Source organism: Plenodomus lingam (assembly GCF_022343315.1).
Source record: "Plenodomus lingam strain CAN1 chromosome Unknown contig_23, whole genome shotgun sequence".
Taxonomy (NCBI): domain Eukaryota; kingdom Fungi; phylum Ascomycota; class Dothideomycetes; order Pleosporales; family Leptosphaeriaceae; genus Plenodomus; species Plenodomus lingam.
Window position 1 is genome coordinate 1,405,894 of NW_027093940.1, and position 21,275 is coordinate 1,427,168.

The 21,275-nt window shown below is 53.3% G+C and overlaps 11 protein-coding genes across 11 annotated transcripts; 4 read left to right on the top strand and 7 right to left on the bottom strand.

Moving 5' to 3' along the window:
• Nucleotides 1-237: 237 nt before the first annotated feature.
• IAQ61_006220 (uncharacterized protein) lies at nt 238-1,356 on the bottom strand (the record flags this gene model as incomplete). Its single annotated transcript, XM_003835706.2, has 3 exons — nt 238-550; nt 618-1,152; nt 1,251-1,356. The coding sequence occupies 3 exons, from the start codon at nt 1,354-1,356 to the stop codon at nt 238-240; spliced, it is 954 nt and encodes a 317-aa protein (XP_003835754.2).
• Nucleotides 1,357-1,616: 260 nt separating this feature from the next.
• On the top strand, nt 1,617-2,093 carry IAQ61_006221 (uncharacterized protein; the record flags this gene model as incomplete). The annotated part of the gene is made up of 1 exon (XM_066097104.1): nt 1,617-2,093. The coding sequence occupies one exon, from the start codon at nt 1,617-1,619 to the stop codon at nt 2,091-2,093; it is 477 nt and encodes a 158-aa protein (XP_065953096.1).
• On the bottom strand, nt 2,060-2,579 carry IAQ61_006222 (uncharacterized protein; the record flags this gene model as incomplete). The annotated part of the gene is made up of 2 exons (XM_066097105.1): nt 2,060-2,373; nt 2,495-2,579. 2 exons carry the CDS (start codon nt 2,577-2,579, stop codon nt 2,060-2,062), a joined length of 399 nt encoding a protein of 132 aa, XP_065953097.1.
• Nucleotides 2,580-2,850: 271 nt separating this feature from the next.
• On the top strand, nt 2,851-3,696 carry IAQ61_006223 (uncharacterized protein; the record flags this gene model as incomplete). The annotated part of the gene is made up of 2 exons (XM_003835704.2): nt 2,851-3,031; nt 3,125-3,696. The coding sequence occupies 2 exons, from the start codon at nt 2,851-2,853 to the stop codon at nt 3,694-3,696; spliced, it is 753 nt and encodes a 250-aa protein (XP_003835752.1).
• A 365-nt stretch (nt 3,697-4,061) lies between these two features.
• On the bottom strand, nt 4,062-6,219 carry IAQ61_006224 (uncharacterized protein; the record flags this gene model as incomplete). Its single annotated transcript, XM_066097106.1, has 4 exons — nt 4,062-4,305; nt 4,371-5,637; nt 5,691-5,890; nt 5,948-6,219. Coding segments are annotated over 4 exons (1,983 nt in total), but the record flags the coding sequence as incomplete, so codon positions are not given.
• A 935-nt stretch (nt 6,220-7,154) lies between these two features.
• On the top strand, nt 7,155-8,701 carry ARP3 (Arp2/3 complex subunit, actin nucleation center; the record flags this gene model as incomplete). The annotated part of the gene is made up of 5 exons (XM_003835702.1): nt 7,155-7,189; nt 7,256-7,278; nt 7,336-7,610; nt 7,660-7,746; nt 7,799-8,701. The coding sequence occupies 5 exons, from the start codon at nt 7,155-7,157 to the stop codon at nt 8,699-8,701; spliced, it is 1,323 nt and encodes a 440-aa protein (XP_003835750.1).
• Nucleotides 8,702-8,894: 193 nt separating this feature from the next.
• Nucleotides 8,895-10,682, bottom strand: IAQ61_006226 (uncharacterized protein; the record flags this gene model as incomplete). Its single annotated transcript, XM_003835701.1, has 1 exon — nt 8,895-10,682. One exon carries the CDS (start codon nt 10,680-10,682, stop codon nt 8,895-8,897), a length of 1,788 nt encoding a protein of 595 aa, XP_003835749.1.
• Nucleotides 10,683-10,957: 275 nt separating this feature from the next.
• On the top strand, nt 10,958-12,311 carry IAQ61_006227 (mitochondrial 37S ribosomal protein uS5m; the record flags this gene model as incomplete). Its single annotated transcript, XM_003835700.1, has 2 exons — nt 10,958-12,029; nt 12,091-12,311. 2 exons carry the CDS (start codon nt 10,958-10,960, stop codon nt 12,309-12,311), a joined length of 1,293 nt encoding a protein of 430 aa, XP_003835748.1.
• A 306-nt stretch (nt 12,312-12,617) lies between these two features.
• Nucleotides 12,618-13,051, bottom strand: IAQ61_006228 (uncharacterized protein; the record flags this gene model as incomplete). Its single annotated transcript, XM_003835699.1, has 2 exons — nt 12,618-12,806; nt 12,908-13,051. The coding sequence occupies 2 exons, from the start codon at nt 13,049-13,051 to the stop codon at nt 12,618-12,620; spliced, it is 333 nt and encodes a 110-aa protein (XP_003835747.1).
• Nucleotides 13,052-13,999: 948 nt separating this feature from the next.
• On the bottom strand, nt 14,000-16,792 carry NRC2 (serine/threonine protein kinase, AGC; the record flags this gene model as incomplete). Its single annotated transcript, XM_003835698.2, has 4 exons — nt 15,224-16,792; nt 14,869-15,168; nt 14,434-14,818; nt 14,000-14,378 (listed from the first exon to the last, which is right to left on the bottom strand). The coding sequence occupies exons 1-4, from the start codon at nt 16,098-16,100 to the stop codon at nt 14,000-14,002; spliced, it is 1,941 nt and encodes a 646-aa protein (XP_003835746.2). The 5' UTR covers nt 16,101-16,792.
• Nucleotides 16,793-18,245: 1,453 nt separating this feature from the next.
• Nucleotides 18,246-20,777, bottom strand: IAQ61_006230 (uncharacterized protein; the record flags this gene model as incomplete). Its single annotated transcript, XM_066097107.1, has 1 exon — nt 18,246-20,777. One exon carries the CDS (start codon nt 20,775-20,777, stop codon nt 18,246-18,248), a length of 2,532 nt encoding a protein of 843 aa, XP_065953099.1.
• Nucleotides 20,778-21,275: the final 498 nt, after the last annotated feature.

Genomic DNA, 21,275 nt, shown 5'->3' on the forward strand with positions numbered 1-21,275 from the left:
GCCGTGAAATCCACGGTTGGTCTGCAGACATGTTTAGTAATTGTAAGTGGCCTAATGCTAGCCTCAAATGGCGCGTCATGCTTTATCAGCCACCCCTCTTTGCTTTCTGCGGAAGCACCGGCGTATCAAATACAATGAACAGTACGATGGACTGTGAGAGTCAGATAGATTATGCCATGAGCACGCAAATGATCATCATTCATCAAGTAGGTATCCTTTTTCTTTTCTTCACACAGCCTACGCCCGGCCTGCCCTACCCACCTGGATCCTCTCTCCAGTGGGCTTATCATCGCTCCTCAAGACTGGCCAGCTAGCACCGTCGGCCTTGACTAACGTCATTTCGAGCTTTGTGCCCAGTATCCTAAACTTGCTTTCCTCGGGCTTGATGGTGGAGAAGAGGGGGATTTCGGTCTGATAACGCTTGCTGTCGGTCGTCCGTAGGTCGAGCTTGACTTGGGCAGGCTGGAAATCGATTACTGCCGTATCCTTGTCAATCTTCTTGAGGAATAAGGAGGCGACTACGGAAGTCGAGGTCTGGTAGAAATCATTCCTATATCTCGGTCAGCAACGCTTTTGTACGCGATAGTGGGTCTTTTCCTGAGGGGCACTTGACTCACCGGACAGTATCCACCTTCTCCTCACCCTCCTTGTTCTTCTTGCCACTGCCAACAAACAAGTGACGCTCCTTTGTCTTGCAACCCTCGATATTCATGAACTGGTCAAACTCCAGTACCCGCCTCTTGCAGCAGCTCCAGCCTTTGCTACCTTCGTGAAATATGGGCGCACCCGGATGATGTACACAGCTTTCTCCTTCGCGATCCCCGCCCTTGTGTGTGGCACCACATCCACGCCGTCTGCACGTCATGCCCTCCTTCAGTGCGATACTGGGATCATCGTCTTCGGATTCTGGCGATGGAGCGGGCGCCTCCGTTCGCGGGATAGCGGCTTGTGCGGTCGGTAGACGGGGCGCGGGCGGAGGCAGTGACTCCTCGAGCGAGCCGAGGTTGACTGATGTGCCATTGGGGATGTTGGGGCTTTGGGAAGACTCAGGCGCAGGTGTCTCGTCCACATCCGAGTGTTTGCCCGTCGTGCAGGGCTCGATGGCGAGGAACTCGTCAAAGGTAAGAACGCGGGGTTTGCAGCATTTCCAGCCTACATGACAGAGACAGGTCAACAAGTTGCTCGCAGGCTTGCTCGCATCCAAGCAACCAAAGACATCTCGTACTGAAAGAGGCTGATGCTGCACTTACCCTTTTGCCCCTCATGGAAGACAGGCGGGCCAGGATGATAGATGCAGGTCTCCTCCTCGTCTTCGTACGTCTTGCCGCAACCTTTGTGAACACATTTCTTCGCCATGTCTTTTTCTAGAGCATCTACTGTGTGCTGACTATCCAAATAAACACTTGGGCAAGGGAGGGGCAAGTTGCGACTTTGTGTTGTGGTGTTTGTTGCCTGCTTCGAGATGATTCGCAGGTTCCGAATATTCTGGAAAGGACCCGCCGCCCGCCCCAGACCAAATCGTCACAGAGGCGCTAGCGCAGGTGGATTGACTGTGGTAACTTGCCTACGGTCCCTGGTAATAGTACCGTTACATGCCTACACTAACAGAAAAGCTTATGTTTTGGCTTCTGCGCCGGTCATGGCCATTCATTCACTTCCGTCCCCGTCCTGTTGGTTGCCCGTACTGTAGCCTCATACAACCAGTCTGTCCTGCGTTGGCCTACGGTACCGGTACTGGCCTGTCTTTTGCCCATTCTCGTGGTCGTCTACCGGTACTGGCCTGTCTTTTGCCCATTCTCGTGGTCGTCTACCGGTACCATCAGCATACAGACACGGTCCAGATCTTCCTGTCCGCCATGTTTCGTGCGACAGCCCGCCTGCTCGACTGTCGCATCATCTTCTTCACGCGGAGTCCCTGTGGACTATGCGATACCGCAAAAGCAGTGGTCCAAAGTGTGCAGGCAAAGAGGCCGCTTGAATACAAGGAGATCAATGTCATGGACCCAGGCCAAGAGGAATGGAAGAACTTGTACGAGTTTGACACTCCTGTGGTACGCCATCACGCATTTGTACCTGTTGGACCGAGTACCTGAATGACCACACAGATCCACATCGACAAGGCGGGTGTATCAGAGACGACATCTTTCTCCTCCTTGAAGCTCATGCATCGCTTCACGGAAGACGAAGTACTCCAAAAGATGGATGAAGCCGAGCGGTCCTGAATGGTAAAATTCATGCGCCACCTACCGGTATGGTACCCTATTTCCTGGAACTCAGTAACGTTAGAGTAGTTTTGTTTTGTATTTGGCCCCCAACAACACTCTGGCAAAACCTCGGTCTTTTTACCTTCGACTACTTCCATCCCTCTGCATCCTACTACAGTACATACAGGCAAAGTAATCCTACAACATGGCCGGCAGACCCCAACAAGGTAATCCGCCACCAGGAACGCATCTGCTCGGCAGCTAGTCTTACAGTGTGGGTTAGCTCGTACGGTAGCTCATAGAGTAGACGGATGAGGGGTATTGCATCGCCATTCGTTCATCAACAGACGACAATGCCACTTCACTTCCGAACATTCATTCCCCTGAGGCGTGCCAGTAGACCGAAGCCTTGAGTACCACCACTTCCACCCCCAGCTTTCCAGTCTTCCCATCCACCCACCTTCTCATCCTCCACCCTCAAACCATGAACACTCTCCAACAAAAGAGCCGGTTGTACAATGCATTTCAAAAAAGCTGCCCGAGCTTCGGAGCATGGCAGGTAACAAGTTCCTTCTTCTTTACTATCTACTAGGCCTCCCCACTCTAGCGCTCCAAAACCAACTCGGACTGATCATGTCTTCTCAAGATGCTACCCGGCACAAACCACGCCCGAGCCATAGCCCGCTCAGGCGTCGACTGGATCTGCATCGACACCGAACACGGCAACATCTCCGACTCTGCCATGCATGAAGCCGTCGTCGCCATAGCCAAAGAAGGCGTCAGTCCCATTGTGCGTGTTGCTGCAAACGAGGCTTGGATGGTCAAACGTAAAGAAACCTCTTCTCTTTCCATGTCCACAACCTTCCAAGCTTCCCTCAGGCTCCAAATCACATGATCCTACGGAATTGACATTGAACTAGGCGCCCTAGATGCCGGCGCCCACGGCATAGTAGTCCCCCTTATATACACCCTAGACGACGCAAAACGCCTCGTCTCCTCTGCCAAATTCCCTCCAGAAGGAACTCGTGGTTTCGGCTCCCCAATGCCTGTCCAATGCTTCAACAATGAGCCGCTGACATACTATCTCCAACATGCAAACTCTTCACTCCAGACTATTGTACAAATCGAAACTGCATCCGCACTAGCCCAGGTTAGAGAAATCGCTGCTTTACCGGGTGTAGACTGTTTGCTCATTGGCCCCTTTGATCTGGGGAACAATATTGGAAGGCCAATCATGGGGGAGATGCATCAAGAGTTGAAGGATGCAATCGAATCCATCAAAGACGCGGCGCATGCAGAGGGCAAGAAGGTGGGCATCTATTGTGGAGGCGGAGATCAGGCGAGGGACTATGCGGCGCGGGGTTTTGACCTGATCAGTATATTGACAGACCAGCCAGCCTTGACAAGTGCATTTGCGCAGAGTCTTGCCGTGGCTAGTGGTAAGGTCGAGGGCAGTGGGGATACGAGTGTCAAGGGATATGATGGCAAATGATTGGCCCTGGCCTGGTGGTGGAATCTGTTGATATACTGCCTAATACCTTGTGATCCCAACTCTGTCCTTTCCTGTCTTGAAAATTATGGATGATAATCGCTGTTGCAACAACTATACGCCACACAAGCTGTCATTAGGAAAAGGAAACAACGCTCAAATTGCCACGCATGTGGTATGTGACTTCCATACATGCTCGTCAGGTATACTAATGCACATATGAGTCGAAGGCGAGCACCGTGAGATGGAGAGGGTAAACAAGTATGCAGGAAAAGAAGAGGCCGATTAGGTCCAAGGGGTCATGGATGAGGCGTCTAGTGACAAGTAGGTCAGACTTTCGGGGAGTTCCGCTACTTCGAGACGACCGCTTATAATCGACGAGCTGCTGCTTTCGGTTTCTTGTGCCTTCTGGTTGATATCATGCGTCCACCTTGTGCGATCTGGCCATTGCTACTGCTTCGTGACATTGAGCAAACGGGGGCGTCTTCCTCTGAAGACATGGATGCCATGGCAAACGAGTCGGTATTGTGACCATAGAACAGCAACATGCCAGCACGAACTTTTTTTACCCCTAAAATACCAATCGCACCGGCAGAGTTGCTGTATTTGACGCTTGGATGACCTTCAACCTATTAGTAGACGAGCTACATATGCAAAATAAGTACTTGCCCATGAACTCAGTCTCGATCATTGACCTCAAAGCTTCGTCTTCGGTGACTTCGACGTATTCTCCACCACGCCCCTTTTTCACGCTTTGATATAGACGCTCGGCAGATACAGTAGCAGCCATAGTCGTAGCCATGTGCTCGCCTGTTCCACTTGTTACAGTGGCGACGCACGTACGCTCGGTATCATCAGGATCGACAGGTATGACAGCAGCGCCGACACCAACAAGAGCTGCTGGACCAACACGACCACGATACTTCATACCAATGCCGCCTGATGATGCACCACAGGCGATATTACCCCAGCCATCCACTGCAATTGCGCCTACGGTGTCAGTGATGTGATCTTCCTTTTCTGGCTGCAGAGGGCAGGGTCCGGCAGGCCTCGGGAGCAATGGAGCTGTTTCTCTAGCATGGCTCAGCAGTGTCGTTCTACGAGGTGTCGGTATTTTTGAAGTCTCGGGCTTGGGAGTGCTTGGTAAGGGAGTCTCGACAGCAGTGTTGAGTGAAACATTCCAGGAACCCGACTGGCCAGCATTTGCATCTGTGGGGGTATCGGATTCTTCACCAGAGCCGTCTGCCCAGGATTTGCGTGCAGATTCGGCATGCATAGTATCTCGATACGCGTCTTGTGTGCGCATATTTCCCATGCCTTGGGCTGGTGATAGGTCTGGCATTGGCCTGAAGCCCTCATATTGACCGATTGTGGGTACCTGCTGTGAGCTGTTGATAAAAGAACTTTGAGAAGACTCTGGGACTGTGTGAGGAACTACTGTGCTGGCGACTAGGGAGTGTTTCAATGCTTCAGGAGCTTTTATCGGCTCATCAACAGGCCAGGATTCTGATGATGGCAGTGAAGGATCCGTGGTAACAGTAGAGTCATCACCTGTGTCGTAATACAGTAGCTCATCTGAGTTATTTGGGGAAAGGATGTCAGGACGAGCTTCCAACAGGCTCTTGGTGTGATCTTCGCGCATCATCTCGCGTGCTGCTTCATCCGACGGTGACATGTCATCTCGCAGTTTCCAGCAGGATGGGTGATTCCCAGCCTTTCTCGATTTACGTTCGGCTATTTTGAGATCTGCTCGCCATCGGATCCAGCGCTCCTTCGCAGCAGGCGACACTAATGCATCGTGTGGGAGGATAGGCATACCCATTTCTACTGCAAAGTCAGTTGCTCCCTGGCCTACTAGGAGATTTGGTGGTACGCGGCGCAATGTTAGCGCGCTCATGGAATGACCGTGGACCATCCTTGCGAGCGAGATGGGGTTCTTGATCTCTGAATGATCCTATTAGAATAACTAGCCTGAAACCAGGTGGTAGAGGACTTACGAGCTACAGCACCTACAGCACCGCTGCGTCCAAAGTGGTCGACTACGGACGCATCGCATTCGACGACGCCGTCCATGGCAAGATTGCTTCCATATCCAGCATTGGTGATCTCCCGGTCTTCTAGTGTCTTGATGGCAGCTTCAACAGCATCCAGTGCAGTACCTCCATTCTTCAACATCAACATGGCCAATTGAGCAGCACTGCGAACCACCAGATTAGCTTCCGGATTCAGAAATGTTTCTCCAGAAAGCTCTTACTCATTGCATGCTTCCAAGTGGATTCGCTCGTTTTGGTGACTGTGGTAGCCTGCTCCTGCGTGCACGTATATGCAGCACATATCTTCGTTTGGCGGACTACGCGAAGCCTTCCGTGTGTATGTGTCACCGGCAAACGCACCATCTGTAAGGGTGGCCTGGCGGCTTGAGATGGACATGGTGATAGTGTCGGAGAAGCGACGGCGAAAGTCGCGAAAGCGCGAGCCGATAGTATCCAGCGTAGATCTCGCGACTCTTGGCCTCAGTGCCCGATGCTAAGATGGAGTATCTGCGGCAGCGCTGTCTAGAGGCGTAGGCACCAAGCAGGTGTTGGATTGTTTGCCGTCAATGGGCGTTTGGTAGAGTGAATAGTGAGAGGCTCAGAGTTCAGTTTCCATAGGTGTAGTAATGGGTAAGGTGAGTTAGAGGCGAGAAGGTGAGAATCGTCAGGCAGGAGAGGCGGGAGAGATGAGGAGAGTCAATAGAGGAAAAATGGCAAATGAATGAATTCCGCTCGAGCAGGCGGTGAGTGGACCTAGTGACCTGGGCCTGATGTTATGGGCGATGAGAGCGGAGGAGCGCCTTCAGTGTGCAGTGTAGGTTTGAGGATAGTAAGAGAGGCACGCGTTGGGCGCCAATGGTAGGAGAGCAAAGGACGGGAGAGAGAGAGAGAGAGAGGGAGGCAGAGAGGGTGGAGGGGAGGCTCCTTCCTCTGTCTTCTGTGACTACGACTGCAACTGCCAAAGGCCAGCTTGGTCGGACATGTAACAAGAGCACACATGAGCATGACACTAGATCTAGCCAAACCAGCAGGAACGTCAATAGAAGAGGAAAGCGCGAGTTGTCCACTTATATCCAAGATTCTCACATACCTCACGTGCTGTACAAGTTGAGAACATGCCAACTGTAGTGAAAGTCGACTCTCTGGGGATGCACGTGCATTGGTGTTACGGAGTGTTCTTAGTTCTCCACCATTTCTTATGCCAAGGTTCTAAGTCATTTTCCGCCGCCAAGGGCGGAGCGGGGCGGTGTTTGATTCGAGGGACAGCCCACACCCTCCATCCTCCTCCGCTGTCCCACTGTCCCACTACTGACGACGACGACGACAACAACAACGACACATCAACACTCGCACAGCCGCCGTCCTTCTCCTCACTCGCGTATTGGAGCTTGTGTATACCCCACGAGCGCCTCGTAAGCATCAGCAAGGATGGCGACCCAAACCCCCGCCGTTGTCATGGACAAGTAAGCTACCAGCTGCCCGACCGCCATCTACACTGCGATTGAGTACTGACGCTGCCTGCCTACTAGCGGTACGGGCTACTCGAAGCTTGGTATGGTGTTTTCATTCTTGTAGCTGCCGGAGCCTTGGACTGATGATGAACACCCAGGTTTCGCCGGCAATGACTCCCCCTCCTTCGTCTTTCCCACCGCAATCGCTACACGAGGACCCACAGGCGGCAGCGGTTCCTCCGGGTCCGGCCGTCCTGCGGTTGCGAACAAGCCTTCCTATCTCACGGGAGGTGCTGGACCTGGTGGGCACCTGTCGGGAAAGCGAGGCACGGAGGACCTGGACTTCTTCATTGGTGATGAGGCCCTCGCCGCAGCTGGAGGAGCTGGTTATGGTATCAACTACCCTATTAGACATGGCCAAATAGACAACTGGGTATGCTAGGATACGTTTCGTCGCTCTCAGGCCTACTAACAGCTTGTAGGATCTTATGGAGCGCTTTTGGTCAAACTCAATCTTCAAGTACCTGCGAGTGGAGCCCGAGGACCACCACTTTTTACTCACCGAACCGGTTTGTTCGACGCTCACAGAAAAGTCCTGCCGCTGTACTGACTAAATCCAAGCCACTGAACCCACCGGAGAACCGTGAAGCGACAGCTGAGATCATGTTCGAATCATTCAATGTCGCTGGTCTCTACATTGCTGTACAAGCTGTTCTTGCCCTGGCTGCATCATGGACCAGTTCCAAGGTTCAAGACCGCTCCCTCACCGGAACTGTCATAGACTCGGGAGCAGGTGTCACCCATGTCATTCCTGTTGCAGAAGGTTATGTTATTGGATCATCGATCAAGAGTGTCCCAATTGCAGGCCGCGACATCACCAACTTTGTTCAATCGCTCCTCCGCGAACGTGGCGAGCCCGACTCGTCTCTGCAGACGGCTGAGCGTATCAAGGAAGAATACTGCTACGTGTGCCCAGACATTGTAAAGGAGTTCGCACGCTTCGACCGCGAATCGGACGACCGCTTCAAGAAACATGTGGTCAATTATCCCAACGGCAAGACTACAACGGTCGACGTCGGGTACGAGCGGTTCTTAGCACCCGAGATCTTTTTCAACCCGGAAATCTACTCGTCAGACTTTCTCACACCACTGCCTACCATCGTGGATAATGTCATCCAGTCTTCGCCAATCGACGTACGCAGAGGCCTGTACAAGAATATTGTATTGTCAGGTGGATCCACGCTTTACAAGGACTTTGGCCGACGGCTACAACGCGATATCCGACACATGGTGGACGCGAGGATCAAGGCATCGGAAGCGAGAAGCGGAGGAGCAAAAAGTGGTGGATTGGAGGTGCAGGTCATCACACACAAGAGGCAAAGGCATGGCCCGTGGTTTGGTGGCAGTTTACTTGGTCAGACACCCGAATTCAAGAGCTACTGCCACACCAAGGCCGAGTACGATGAGATTGGTCCCAGCATTGTTCGGAGGTTTGCGTTACTGGGTGGTCCGGGTAGTACGTAAAGTGTTGCTTGAAGTGAGTGGTGGGTACAGTAGATGTTGAAATGGACTGTCGAGTGAGCGAGATTTTTCCTTGAACCCAAAATCGAGCATCGATCGTCGTGTCCATTCAATTCATTAATGTGAGGTCAAGTCGTCCATTTTACTCTTTTACAATGGGTAAATTTCTCCCAAGGAATATAGGTAGTCCATAGTACTACTCTTTTGCCTCCTCAGCCTTGACCTGCATTTTCTCCTTCCTCCTCAAAACCGCCACACCCTCTACATGCCCCGTCTGCGGGAAAAAGTCAAATCCCCTCAGACTCTCCATCTCATAGCACCCTTGTCCCTTCCCAAACCCACCATCCACACCATCCATGCCACCCACCAAGACCCCGACATCCCTGGCTTGCGTATGCACATTACAGCTCACATACACGACCCTTGCCGGGCCGTACTCCACCAACTGCCTCAAAAACGACTCATCGCATCCCTTTCGCGGGGGATCAATCATGACAACCGTTTCCTCGGCCGGGGACTTTATGCTCGCAAACAACGCTGCGGCGTCTGCGGCGATGAAACGTGTTGACGAAGGGGGCAGGCTATTGAGTTCTGCATTTGTGGTGGCGCAGTCGATGGAAGAGGTGGATATGTCGATTCCCAAGGAAGATTTGAACAAAGAAGATAGGGTTATGGTGAAGAGGCCTGAACCAGAGTATGCGTCGATGAGGTGAGTGATTTTGTGGTTGGGGGTAGAGGGGAGTATGTGCTCGCGAATATATTGGGTAAAGATGGGGAGAATGGAATTGTTGTTTTGAAAGAAGGAGCTGGCCGGGTTGACAAATTGGAAGTCGTCGACGTACTCTGTCGTTTTGGCGTTGGGCTCTGTAACACAAACTTTTCGGTGGAGAATATTGTTTCCGCGGTCTTCGATGACGACGTCAGGATCTTTTTCAGTGGTGCTATCGTATTCAGATTTTGCGATGCGGGTGGTGCTTTCTCTGAGGAGAATAGTTGCACCGCGTTGGTAGGTGGAGAGGGTTTCCGCTACCCGTCTTCGTTCGCGCTTGTTGCCAGCACGGATGGCGTCAGTCCCAATCGGACAGTCTTCAATGTCGAGGGTGATCCGGGTGCCTTTCTTCATGAAGCCAATCGGGGGCACTTCTTTGAAGGTGCGCTTGATGCCGTTGCGGCCATCGCTTCTCCTAGCGTCTGGGGGGCCGTCGAAATGGGGGGTGAGTTTTGTGCGGTAGCCGTACTGTAGTGGGGAGCCAATGGTGTCGCCTATGGCTGGGATGAGCTCTGGGGGTAGATTGGAAAAGTTTTTGTAGGCCTTCTCAACAATTGACTTTTTGTGCTGGAGTTGGTAGTCGTAGGGTAGCATTTGAAATTGGCAGCCTGAACAGCTGGAGAAGTAGGGACACTTGACAAGACTGGCATCGCGATCTGGCGAAGGCGTGGAGACTTTGACAAAGTCGGCCATGGAGTATCCCTCCTTGTCGAAGTGCTTGAAGACCTTGGCGGTTACGGTGTCTCCCGGTACGGCGAATGGGACAACGTAGACGTGATCCGAGTCGATGCCATGCTGGAAGCCCAGTCCGTCGCCGGTGGATGAGAGCTCTTTAATGGCCACCTCGATCTCAGACAGTCTCTCCGGAAGTCCTTTAGAGGTTTCCTTTTCGCCATCTCCTTCTCGTTCCAAATTGATGTTCTTGATCAGTGCGGTGACATCCTTGAGCAAAATCTCCTCGTTGGTACCGTTTGTTGTCAAAATTTTGCTCGTCTCCGCATGGCCATTTCTCATCCTCTTGTTCTTGAACCTGTAGCTGCCCCGTGATCCCTCCTCACTCCTTAGCGGTGTTGTGGCAACTCGCTTCGCACCATGGCTTCCCTTGGCCGGCGTCTTCTCCACCGACGAGGCCATGGTATACCTTAGCAAGGTGGTATAACTGCTGCCGGTCACGCTGGTGGTCCGAAGCTGGCGAGCCAAAGTGCGTGCGAACATGCAGAAGGGAGCGAGATTGGGAAAAAGTGCAGGTTTAGTCTGTCTAGTCGAGTTCTAGTCGCTGTCACTGCATTGGGTATCTAGTTAGCCTGGTTGGAGTGGAGGTGGTCCAAGCGTCTTGATTTTCGAATTCGGCTCTCCATCCATCGACGATGTGCTCCGAGTAAGAGTAGCATAGCAGTATCCCATGCTGGAGTGCAGGCGGTGTTGCTTGTGTTGCTCGTGCCCTGCCCATTGGACCTCGCCCGGACATCCATTCGATGTCTGCATTGACCATGAGCGTCTGCCGCCCTGCACGCTGTCTCTTCACCAAGGCCACGGCCACGACGCTGCCCACGACGACGCCTTCGCCGCAACGCTCGTTCCACGCCTCGGCACGCCAACAGGCCCGCCGAAGAAGACCGCACTATCCCTCGATCAAGGCCGAAGACCTCAAACTGCTCAATCAGGCGGCCGAGGCTGAGTACCCCAAGTTCGACACGGCGGAGAGTGCGCTGCTGGAGAAGAAGTACACGCCCGCGCAAATTGCGGCCATCAAAGCCGCAGAGGCGACCATTGATGCGCGCGATGTGCTCGTTCAGGGCCAGAACCGGACGGATCCATGGCGTCTCAACTACGAAGACGACCTGAATGAGGTCGATCCCGTCACCGACCGTCCAGAGAAGTTGATGGGCGAGGACATACCGGGCAAGCTGACCTTCCGGCTCGCCAATGAGGTGGAACGGGACGACGCCATATCCCGAATTGCCACGCAGAACCTCGCCAAAATGTACCCCGATGGCATACCCGAAGGCACGTTGGACGCAGTCGAGGAGAAGAAGCTCCAGGAGGCCATGGAAGCCGCCCTCTCCCAAGCCGCCCTTGACCCCCGCGCCACATTCACCTCCAAGAACCCCGCCGTCCTCGAGGCCCTCGCCGACCCCCGCCACTCCATTGTCGCGCCCGACCTACCCCGCATAGAGAATCGCATGGTGCGCCAGACGCGTCGTCTATCGTCTGAAGAAGAGGAAGATCCACGACAAAAGCGCCTCTTGCAGTACCTCGGCTGGGACAAGGCAAAGCTACGGAGTATCCGCACCAAGACACTCGTTGTGCACGGTGTGACCAATCAAACGCGCATGGGAAAGATTAGGAGTCTGTACTACCTGACCATCGCAGGGAACCAGAACGGTTTGCTCGGAGTAGGGGAAGGCAAGTCGGTAGAGCCGGAAGAGGGGAGGAAACAGAGCATCATGAGCGCGATTAGGAATATGAGGCCTGTGCCGCGCTACGAAAATCGAACGACATTTGGCAATTTGGAGAAGAAGATTGGCGCGACCAAGGTGCAATTGTTTGCCAGGCCGCCTGGTACGTGCCCAATTCCATCATTTGCTACCTAGGGAGAGACCATAGGCTGACCCAGAACTAGGCTTTGGTCTCCGCACCCAACATCTCATCTTTGAACTCGCCCGCGCCGCCGGCCTGCAAGATCTTGCTGCTAGAACACCCCGCTCGCGGAACAAGATGAATGTCATCAAGGCAACGTGGGAGGCTCTCACAAGTCAAAAGTTACCCGATGAGATTGCTAGAGCGAGAGGGAAGAAGCTGGTGGATGTGAGGAAGGTGTATTATGGTGGCTCTATACATTGAGCATCGTATTCACATTGGTTGTGTAGATACGAAACGGACGGCTGCAAGACGCGCGTTATCATGTACTATCCCCATACGCACAAATGTAATGTGTGGGAATCATCTGATCATGTAGAGCTTGTATCATAAACATCTTTCAACACGCAGCCTCTTCCCGTGCTCTTCACAACCTCTCTATCTGCCCACTGTATTCGTCTTCTGTTGCCAGACCAAAAAAAAGGGGCTTCTTGGGTATCACATGTTTGACTTGCACCGCCATCCAATTCCAATTCCAATCCCAATCCTTTTACAACCTGACACTCTTCTTCATCCCTCATCCTCCCTCCCCTCCCCATTCCCCCCCGATGCATCACTAATCTGCTGATTCAACACAATACTATACACACTCGCCTTGAGCAGGGTAAACACCAGACTCGTTTTGCGCTCGAGCCCGCGCAAGCCATCGAGTATCGCAGCACTAGGCGCATTCGAGAGGGAGAGCAGCAAGGTTGACATCTAGTTGGAGCATCGTCAGAGAGCAATGTGGTGGATACGATTTGTTGGTTGTTATGAAAAAAAAAGGGGGGTGGGAGGGAAAGAAGCATGTCATTACATACAGTATTCAGGTTGTCTAGTAATCTCGCATATTCGTCCAAGACTTCTTGTTCGAGCGGGGTAAGGCTCTCTTCGTCCTGGTCGCCGCTGGGCGCTGAGATCTGGGAGGTGGAGAGAGGGTGTGGGGTTGGTGTTTCCGACGACATATTTTGTAGTATTTATGTGTGTGCTTGTACGTGTGCGTGCGTGCGTTCGTGCGTGTCTGTGTATGGGTGTAAAGAGGGAACGGTGCGGTGTGTATACCGGTATAGAGAAGAGGTGTGTGTGTTTACCCGTATCGACCACTGAGACAGAGATGCGTCAAGTGCAAGGAAGCGTTTGCCGTTCGAAAGTAAATGCAGCAGATTGGGGTAGTTGGGTGATGAGAGGCGAATCTGTCTGGCGGCTGACGGCTTAAATGTGTTCATCGAGCAGTGCGACTACTACAGTATATCTTGTGTGAGCGATTGACTCGAGTGTCAATGCTCTCATGGTTGCCGTATCAGGGCTGCTTGTGAGCACTCAAGAACGTGTGCATCTACGAATCGGTCGTCGCGTCTTCCCCGCGCTGGTCCGAGCTTCAAGCAGCAGCCCAGAAGGTTGGTTTCATATCCCTTCAATTCAAAATACGACGAACGAGGGCAATTGGCTCTGTAGGACTGAAATCATGGCTTGCTTGTTGATTCCCATGTCCCAATGAATTTCCACATCTACAATCAAGACTGCCCAAGCTGCCGCCGCCCTCAGACGCTACCTCCCTCATCCTTCCATCACCTCACCCGGATGAAATCCCCAACCCCCCACCAAGAAAACCCACAAAGAGTAAAAGAAATGCTGTATATTAACCGTGCGCGTAATGGATTTTACACCAGACGCAAATGGTTTGCTGTGGCCTGAGCGTATGTGAAAGTCTGCGCGAATGAAGATAATATCAAGAACCTAAACTCCGCTGTCATAAGGAAACGACCCGAGCGTCTTCTAGGACCGCAGCAAAAGGAGTGGAGCCGAGAGTTAGAAAGAGGCCTCCCGTAATGATGGATGGATGGAAAATGCTAAGAACATGCGCTTTTACACTGGCCAGAAGATGGGGAAAAATTTACAACGCAACCCATGTTCTATCGATGCGAATTCGTGCCATGGTCATTGCTTTGGTGGTGGTGGTCGTCACCGTCGTGATGCAAGGTAACACTGTTGAATTCTTCAAAAGGATCCGCAATCTCACCCATGGGTGTTGCTAGACCGGAATCCAGGGGTACGCCCTTGACTCTTGCGGCTCCAATGTCGACACTGTGGCTCTCCTTGACATTGCGGAAATTGGGTGTGTCGATGCCTTGGCCTTGGTGTGGGACAATCGGTGGCTTCATGTGTCGTAGTAGAGCCCAGGATGTGGTGCGGAAGAAAGGCGCAGTCTTGATGTCGGACGCACCCGCACGGGATCCGAGCCGACGGGTTTCGTCCTTGATGAGGAGTTTACGAATGATGCCTTTACAAAGACTGTCCTGATTAGCATTCATTTCCCCGGTACCCATTCGTGTGATGGAAAACGTACTTGGATACTGCTGGAGCGCCAGATCCTTCAGGAAACGGCACCTCGTCCCGCAAGATGTTGGCAAAGGTTGCATTACGATTCTTGCCCTTGAAGGGCGTTGTCCCGTAAAGCATTTCGTAGATCAGAATACCAAGGGTCCACCAATCGACCGCACTGGTATGTCCGCATCCCTTGATGACCTCGGGAGCAATGTACTCTTCTGTTCCTACGAATGAGTTGGTCCTAAAGTTATTGATGCAAGACTTGGTGTCGATTGTCGGCAGATTGCTCGATGAGGTTCCATTGCGTCCGCTGAGAATCATGGTAGGGCGGCCGCCAGGCTCGGATTGTTTTGAAAGATCAAAGTCCGACAGCATGATGTGGCCAGACTGGTGCAATAGGATATCTGCGAATATGTTAGTGACGTCCCGTTGGCGGACTGGGCAAGCGGCCTACTCTCTGGCTTCAAGTCTCGATAGATGAAGCCCATCAGATGCAGGTACTCCAAAGCAGCCGTGACTTCTGCAGCGTAGAAGCGTGCCGCATCCTCATCGACGCACTTGTTTGGCCGTGTCTGCAGCGCTCTGAAGAATTCACCGCCACTGCAATATTCCATGCAGAGGTAGAGGTGATCTTCGGATTGAAAGGAGTGGTATAGGGTAACGATAAAGGGGTGGTTGCTGGTGGCCAGGATCTCCTGCTCGGCCAAGGCACGCTTGATCTTGTTTCGCTTGATCATCTCCTTCTTGCTCAGCACTGGTGGCACATTTCCATTAGCCTCATCACGAGGTCGGCATCCGATTGTCCTTACCTTTCATGGCGTATAGCCTGCTCGACTTCTTCTCACGGACTAGGTAGACCTTTCCGACATCTCCCTTTCCAATGAGCTTGATCTTGTCAAAGCTCCCGGGCCCTACTTCTACGTTGCGAACCTTGATCGAGTTGGAGCTGTATGTCCTCCTGAAGGCGACGGATTGGCGAATCTGGCCGGGGCTTGGTATTGGCTGGCCCGTCTCGAGCGGAGAGAGATGTTCGGGATCTTGGTCGGTCGTCTCGACCATGCTCAGCGTCGACGAGTTGGGGTGGTGCACCAGAGGCTGCTTGCCAAGCTCGGCCGTCTGGGGTCTTCCATCCGCCTTTCCCGACGCGAACAGGCCTTGGGCATTGGGGGCAGAGGCTACTCTTCGCAGCTTCCTGGCCAATTCCTCCTTGCCAGCCGTGGTGGCATGGTCGTCCGGCGCTGTATCACCATCCACCTTGGTCGTCGTTATTGACGGGGTATCGGGCGGTGAGGGGGGGACGCTTCCCTCGTTGTGATGGCGGAGGGCCGGGGGCCCTTGGTGGGCAAAGTAGGGATTGGCATGCGCTGTGGGCGAGGCATCGTCGAGCGGGTTCCCTTCGCTGGCGACGGTATGGGAGCGGTTACGGGAGATGTGAGGGATGAAGCGCGACTGGCGGAAGCCCGACTTTTCGTTCTTGGGAGCCGAGGCCGAGGTGCCGTGGTCTTCGTTGGAATGCTTGCGGGTGTCGCCGCTGCTGCTGATGCGGAAGAAGTTCTTGATACGCTGCGAGACCTGACTGTCCTTGGTGTTGGCCGCCTTGTTGGTGGAAAGCGGAGTACCGGAAAAAGTCCGCTTTTCCGTCATGGTGGAGTGGCTGGAGGTGGATGAGCTGAAGAGCTGCGTCATGGCCGTTGCACGAGGATGGATGCTGGTCAAGCCAAGGTGAGCAGCGTCACGTGTGCGTCGACGCGGCAAATAATGGCAGCAGGAGAGAGGGATGGCGTGCGGGTGGGTTGGTGGTGGGTGATGGGTGAACTGGTGTACAATCACTACTGGGCCATGGCCGTACAGGTAGGTAGGTAGGTAGGTAGGTAGGTACTAGATTATGTTTCGATGTGCAGGGTCGCCGTGGTCGGTTGTGGTTAGAGCGCCCGCGGGAGGTGGCTGCTTGGGGGGCGGGGGGAAGGGAGGGATGTGCAACAGGAAGGGAACAACAGCAGGTCAAGGCAGGAGGGTAGGCGGGACAGAGGGGACAGGCAAAAGAGCGGACAGGAGGGAGATGGAGGATGGGGGGGGGGATTGGGAATAGGAATAGGAATAGGAATGGGAATGGTGATGGTGATGGTGATGGGGTGGAAAGAGAGAGGGAGAGGAATGCGACGAGGGATGCAGTAGGATGGATGCAGTACCGGTACAGTCCGAGGTGGAAGGAAGATGGGCCAGCTGTGGTGAGTGGTGGGTTGGGTGTGTGGGTGCAAGTAGAGTAGAGTAGAGCAGAGTAGAGCAGAGTAGAGTAGAGCAGAGAGTAAGAAGTACCACCCAGTACCGGTAGAAGGCAGGTAGAATGAATGACAAGAGAGGCCAGCCAAGGAAGGAAAGTACGTACACACTTGCACTTGCACTTGCACTTGCACTTGCACTTGCACTTGCACTTGCAGGGTACGACGACTTCTGGGCAGTGGCACCCACCCTGGCCTCTACCGGTAGGCCCTTGACTTGTACCATGACATACGTGGTAGCCTACCATGCACTACGCACTATGCATGTCCAGTATTCTACCTGTACAGTCAGCGCATCGGGCAGTTCATATAAAGTACAGTACAGTACAGTACAGTACAGTACAGTACAGTAGCACGACCATGCACGGTGGTACCGGTACATCATCAGGCTACCTACATCACAAGGGCTCCACCACGTCAACAAGCAGCACGTTCACAGTACTTTGCTGGTTCATGAGTGCACACGCCATATTGCCTACCTACACACCTCACCTTACCCGTATCCTATGCACATGACATACTGTACCTCTGTCCAGGACGGTGCCCCTTCCCGCCGTGCCGTGTGCTGTGCTGTGCCGTGCTGTGCCGCGCCGTGCCCTGCGCCTCATTCAAATGCTGGCTAGCCAACAGTACTAGGTAGGTACAGTACCTCATACCACCAGACCGACAGTACGTACTGTCCCTATTGTAACGAGATAAGGTAGCGCGACGTTTACCGCCTGCGCCGCCTGCGGTACACCAGACATGCACCATGTACCTACATACGTAGTCCATACACAGTAGGTCCCCACCACAATACCCGTCTGTCGATTTATCAGCAACACCGAGACAGGCACCGTCATCTTCAGGGCGAGTCGCCCCTACTCTACATACTCTAGTCTAACAGTGCGCCACCTACCCTTGTCCTTGTCCTTGCCCTTGTCCTTGCCCTGCAGAGAGAAAAAGAGAGAAAAAGAGAGAGAGAGAGAGAGAGAGAGAGAGAGAGACTTCCAAAAGGGGTCATGTCATGTCGGAAGCTCTTGCCAAACTCCCCCGACCCGTGTTCCATGCCTCTTCTCGAACACGGAATACTGGATTCTGGCAATTGCGGTAGGTAGAAACGACCGATACCTACCGCCAAGTCCCCACCCCTGCTACTACTTTCCACTTCAACATTTCCCTCACCCTCACCAATCGTCAGAGTCCTGCTTTGGGAGACATCTTCTCTTCTTCTTCATTTACTCTATACCATCGCTGATCATATCGTCCCTCTAAACATGTCCCCTCCCTGAAGCCATAGTGAAAATACCGTCATCCTAATCCATCCACTTGCATGACCCTACATCTGCAAATCAATATATGCCTCTTAAGGGAAAAAAAAATACAAAGTAGGAAAATGTCCAACACCATGCCCTCTCCATTACTGCTGCCCGCCCGTCGCTGATGTTCTCCCTCTGCCAATCTGTTGTATGCCATACTATTCTGTTACCATAGAGCTGCTCAGAAGTCCTCCTCTCTGCCAAGGGACCAAGGCACTCCAACCAAAGAAAAGAAGCATCCCTTCCTACTTCCTTCAACTGCCTGTGTTCTTCCGGTGCTCCTCAATCTCCTCAATCTCCGCCTTCTTGAGCTGCTGGAAGCGCAGTCGCCACTTCTCTGACCGCCTCATCCTGTCTTCAGGAGACAGGGCGCGGGGGTCATCCTTCTTAACACGGCGGAACTTGTTCGTCACTTGCTCAAGCTTCGCTTTGGCCGGTGAGTGCTCTCCAGACTTCCGGGGCGAGCTAGGAGCACCCATGGGCGACGAGGCCGACTTGGATCCCGTCGCAGTTGCTTTGCCAGCCGGAGACGTTACCTTTTGCTTAGCCTTCCCGCCAGACGGCTTGAAGCAGGACGCATTCACCTCCTCAACTTCTCCAGGCCTACCCTCTGTATTCGCCCGTATATCAAACGACGGGCATCCATCAACACCATCTGCGTCAAGAGCCAAGTCCGCCAAATCGTCCATGGCTCCATCCAGTCCGGAGAAGCGGTGGTCAGCCAGAGGCCGCATCGAAGACGCATGATCGCCATTAAAGGTCGTAGGGCTCATTTCCTTGGGCGTTGGATAGAAACGCTGGTGAGTCAGTGGTGTCATGTACTCTCGGTTCTGTACCTGGTTGACAAAAGTTTGCTGGAGGACACCATCTTGGGAGCTGAGGTGATTGCGCAACGGAAGACACATCTCCGAACTTGCTTTGCTTTTACCATTCTCAGTTAAAGTGAATGTGTTCTGCTGGTGGCCTACTAGGCTCCTCTCAGGAAACAGTCCTGCTGGATTGGGATATTTGGCCACCGAGGGGACTCTCGAGCGAGTGTCCAGGTTCAACTCACTACGAAGCATGTATGCCGAGGATTCGTCTCTAGCCTTCGCATTGTACATCGAGTCGCGTCGGATATCAGTCGAAACAGTTCCGTTGGCTGAGCGTACGTTCTCTTGGCTGTTGTTTGCCATGTTGCTGCGATTGCACGTCACATCGACAGCAGGGTCGTGTGGAGTAGAGCCGGCGACGAGACCGCGGAGTGATGGCGCTCGCGATTCTGTGCCTTGCACGTAAACGTTGCGTGCAGAAAGCTCAATTTGACGCCTTTTGGCTTCGTCCGACAAGAAGTGGAGGAGGCCTTGGATGTAACCTTGCAGGAACTCGGGACCATCAGGCATGCCGACGTGATCGTAGCCGGCCTGATATCCTTCCTGGTATGTAGATGGTACATGCGCCGCCGCTTTGGTGGAAAATGCCCAGTTCTCATCCGTGCCGGTGCGCTGCTCAGACTTCGTCCTCAGTGGAACAGACTGACATGGTGTAGAGCCAAAGGCCGTTGCGGCTGGAATATGAGCTCGCTCATGAGGGACGACCACTGCATGAGACCCAGTCGTACTGTTTCGCAGCGTTGACAATGAAGATTGCCTGCCGAAAGCCTCTGGCCATGATGTCAGCTTGGGTGCTGGCTCCTCATGCCTCGAACGGCCTGAGTTGCCTCCATTCCAAGGACTGGCTGGCCAGTGTTTTTCGGGCGTAGAGGGTACTGCAGGATCTCCATGGGAAGTAGAACTGACTCGTGGCGCCACACGCGTTGAAGAATGTTCGTGTGTGTTTGTTGGGAAGAAATCTGTAGTATCGATGCTAGATAAGCTGAGTTTTTGCGAAGGGTCGCGACGTGAGTGTTGGGCACGCTCTGAAGCCTCTCCAAGTCGCCATGGTGACTTCTTTGGTGGCGAAGGAGTCGGAGGAACAACACTGTCGGTGACGTTGGACTTGAAAGCTGGCTCATAAGTCGGACTCTTTGGGTCAAGAGCAGATCCCAGTTGCTTCCCAGTCTCCTCACGAGGTGGTTTGATCTCGATGGCATGAGAGCGGCGACTCGCTGAAGCTGGAGAGTGAGGAGGATTTGGTGCGGTGACGGGCACGAATGGTGTTGGTTCTGCGGCTGGGAAGGGAGGAAAGCTTCCAAATGAAGGCGGCTGGTACATCATCATGGGCGCGTAGGGATTGGCAGAAGGGAAGCCGTACAAGTTTCGAGGAAGAGATTGCGCAAACTGCGGCGTGAAAGGTGCTGGTCCTGTGCCAGTTGGCCCAGAAAATGAGCCTGGCTGAGCACTTGCACTGTTATCCACTTCCAAAGACGTGATCTGCTTGCGAAGAGCATCGAGCTCGACGATCAGACAACGCTTCTTTTCGATCATACCTGCGCGCCAGGAATCGGTCTGCTGACTAGCCTGCAATACTTCTGTTTGCTCGACAGTTCGAAGCTCTTGTTTCTTGAGCGCCTGCTGAGCCTTGAGCGTTGTGAGATCTAGGCCTACAAACGGTGATTGTGAACTGGCACGCGAAGGGCCAAATGCCACCCCAGGAGGAGCGCTATGGACAGTGAGATTTTCAAGGTCTGACATTTGTTTCGTCGAAGTCTCTATGGTTGGTGTGATAAGAGAGGGTTCTGTCGTGGGATTGATTGTATTGACCGCCGGTAGTGCGAACATGCGGTCACCAACGAATACAACAGGCTGACCTCCGATGATCTCTATACGAGCGGTACTGTTGCCATTCGATTGCTGATTTGTTGCCATCACGTTGCCTGAAGTAGCCCGCAAAAGGTGTGACCGATATGTTGCGTCACCGTACTGAGAGCTGCCTAGCGGTGGTAGATCGCTTGGGACGATGCGACCACCAGCAGTCACTCGCAGACCAGGTGGACTACCGTGTTCTTTGAGTAGCTTTTCTGCCTTGCCACGCTTGAAAGAGGGCGATGGGGAGGGTTTCTTCAGAGGGGCCGCTTGGGTAGGTCCAACTGCAGTTGGAGGACAGAGGCTAAGGTTCGAAGCTCGACGGGCAAGGTTCGCGGAAGCAGAAGCAGAAGGGCGTAGAACGTGCTCTATAGGGCGACTGTGTCAGCATGATCTGTAGATTAAAGCTGAAGAGGAGGTAATAATAAAGTTGGAGAAGGTAGCCAAGGTTGGCCTCACTGTGTAGCACAGCCGGCCTCATGAGGTGAACAGTGAACCGTGAACCGTGAACAGAGAATAAGCGTCTTAAAGGAAGCCACTAACCTTTGATCACGTCCTCAT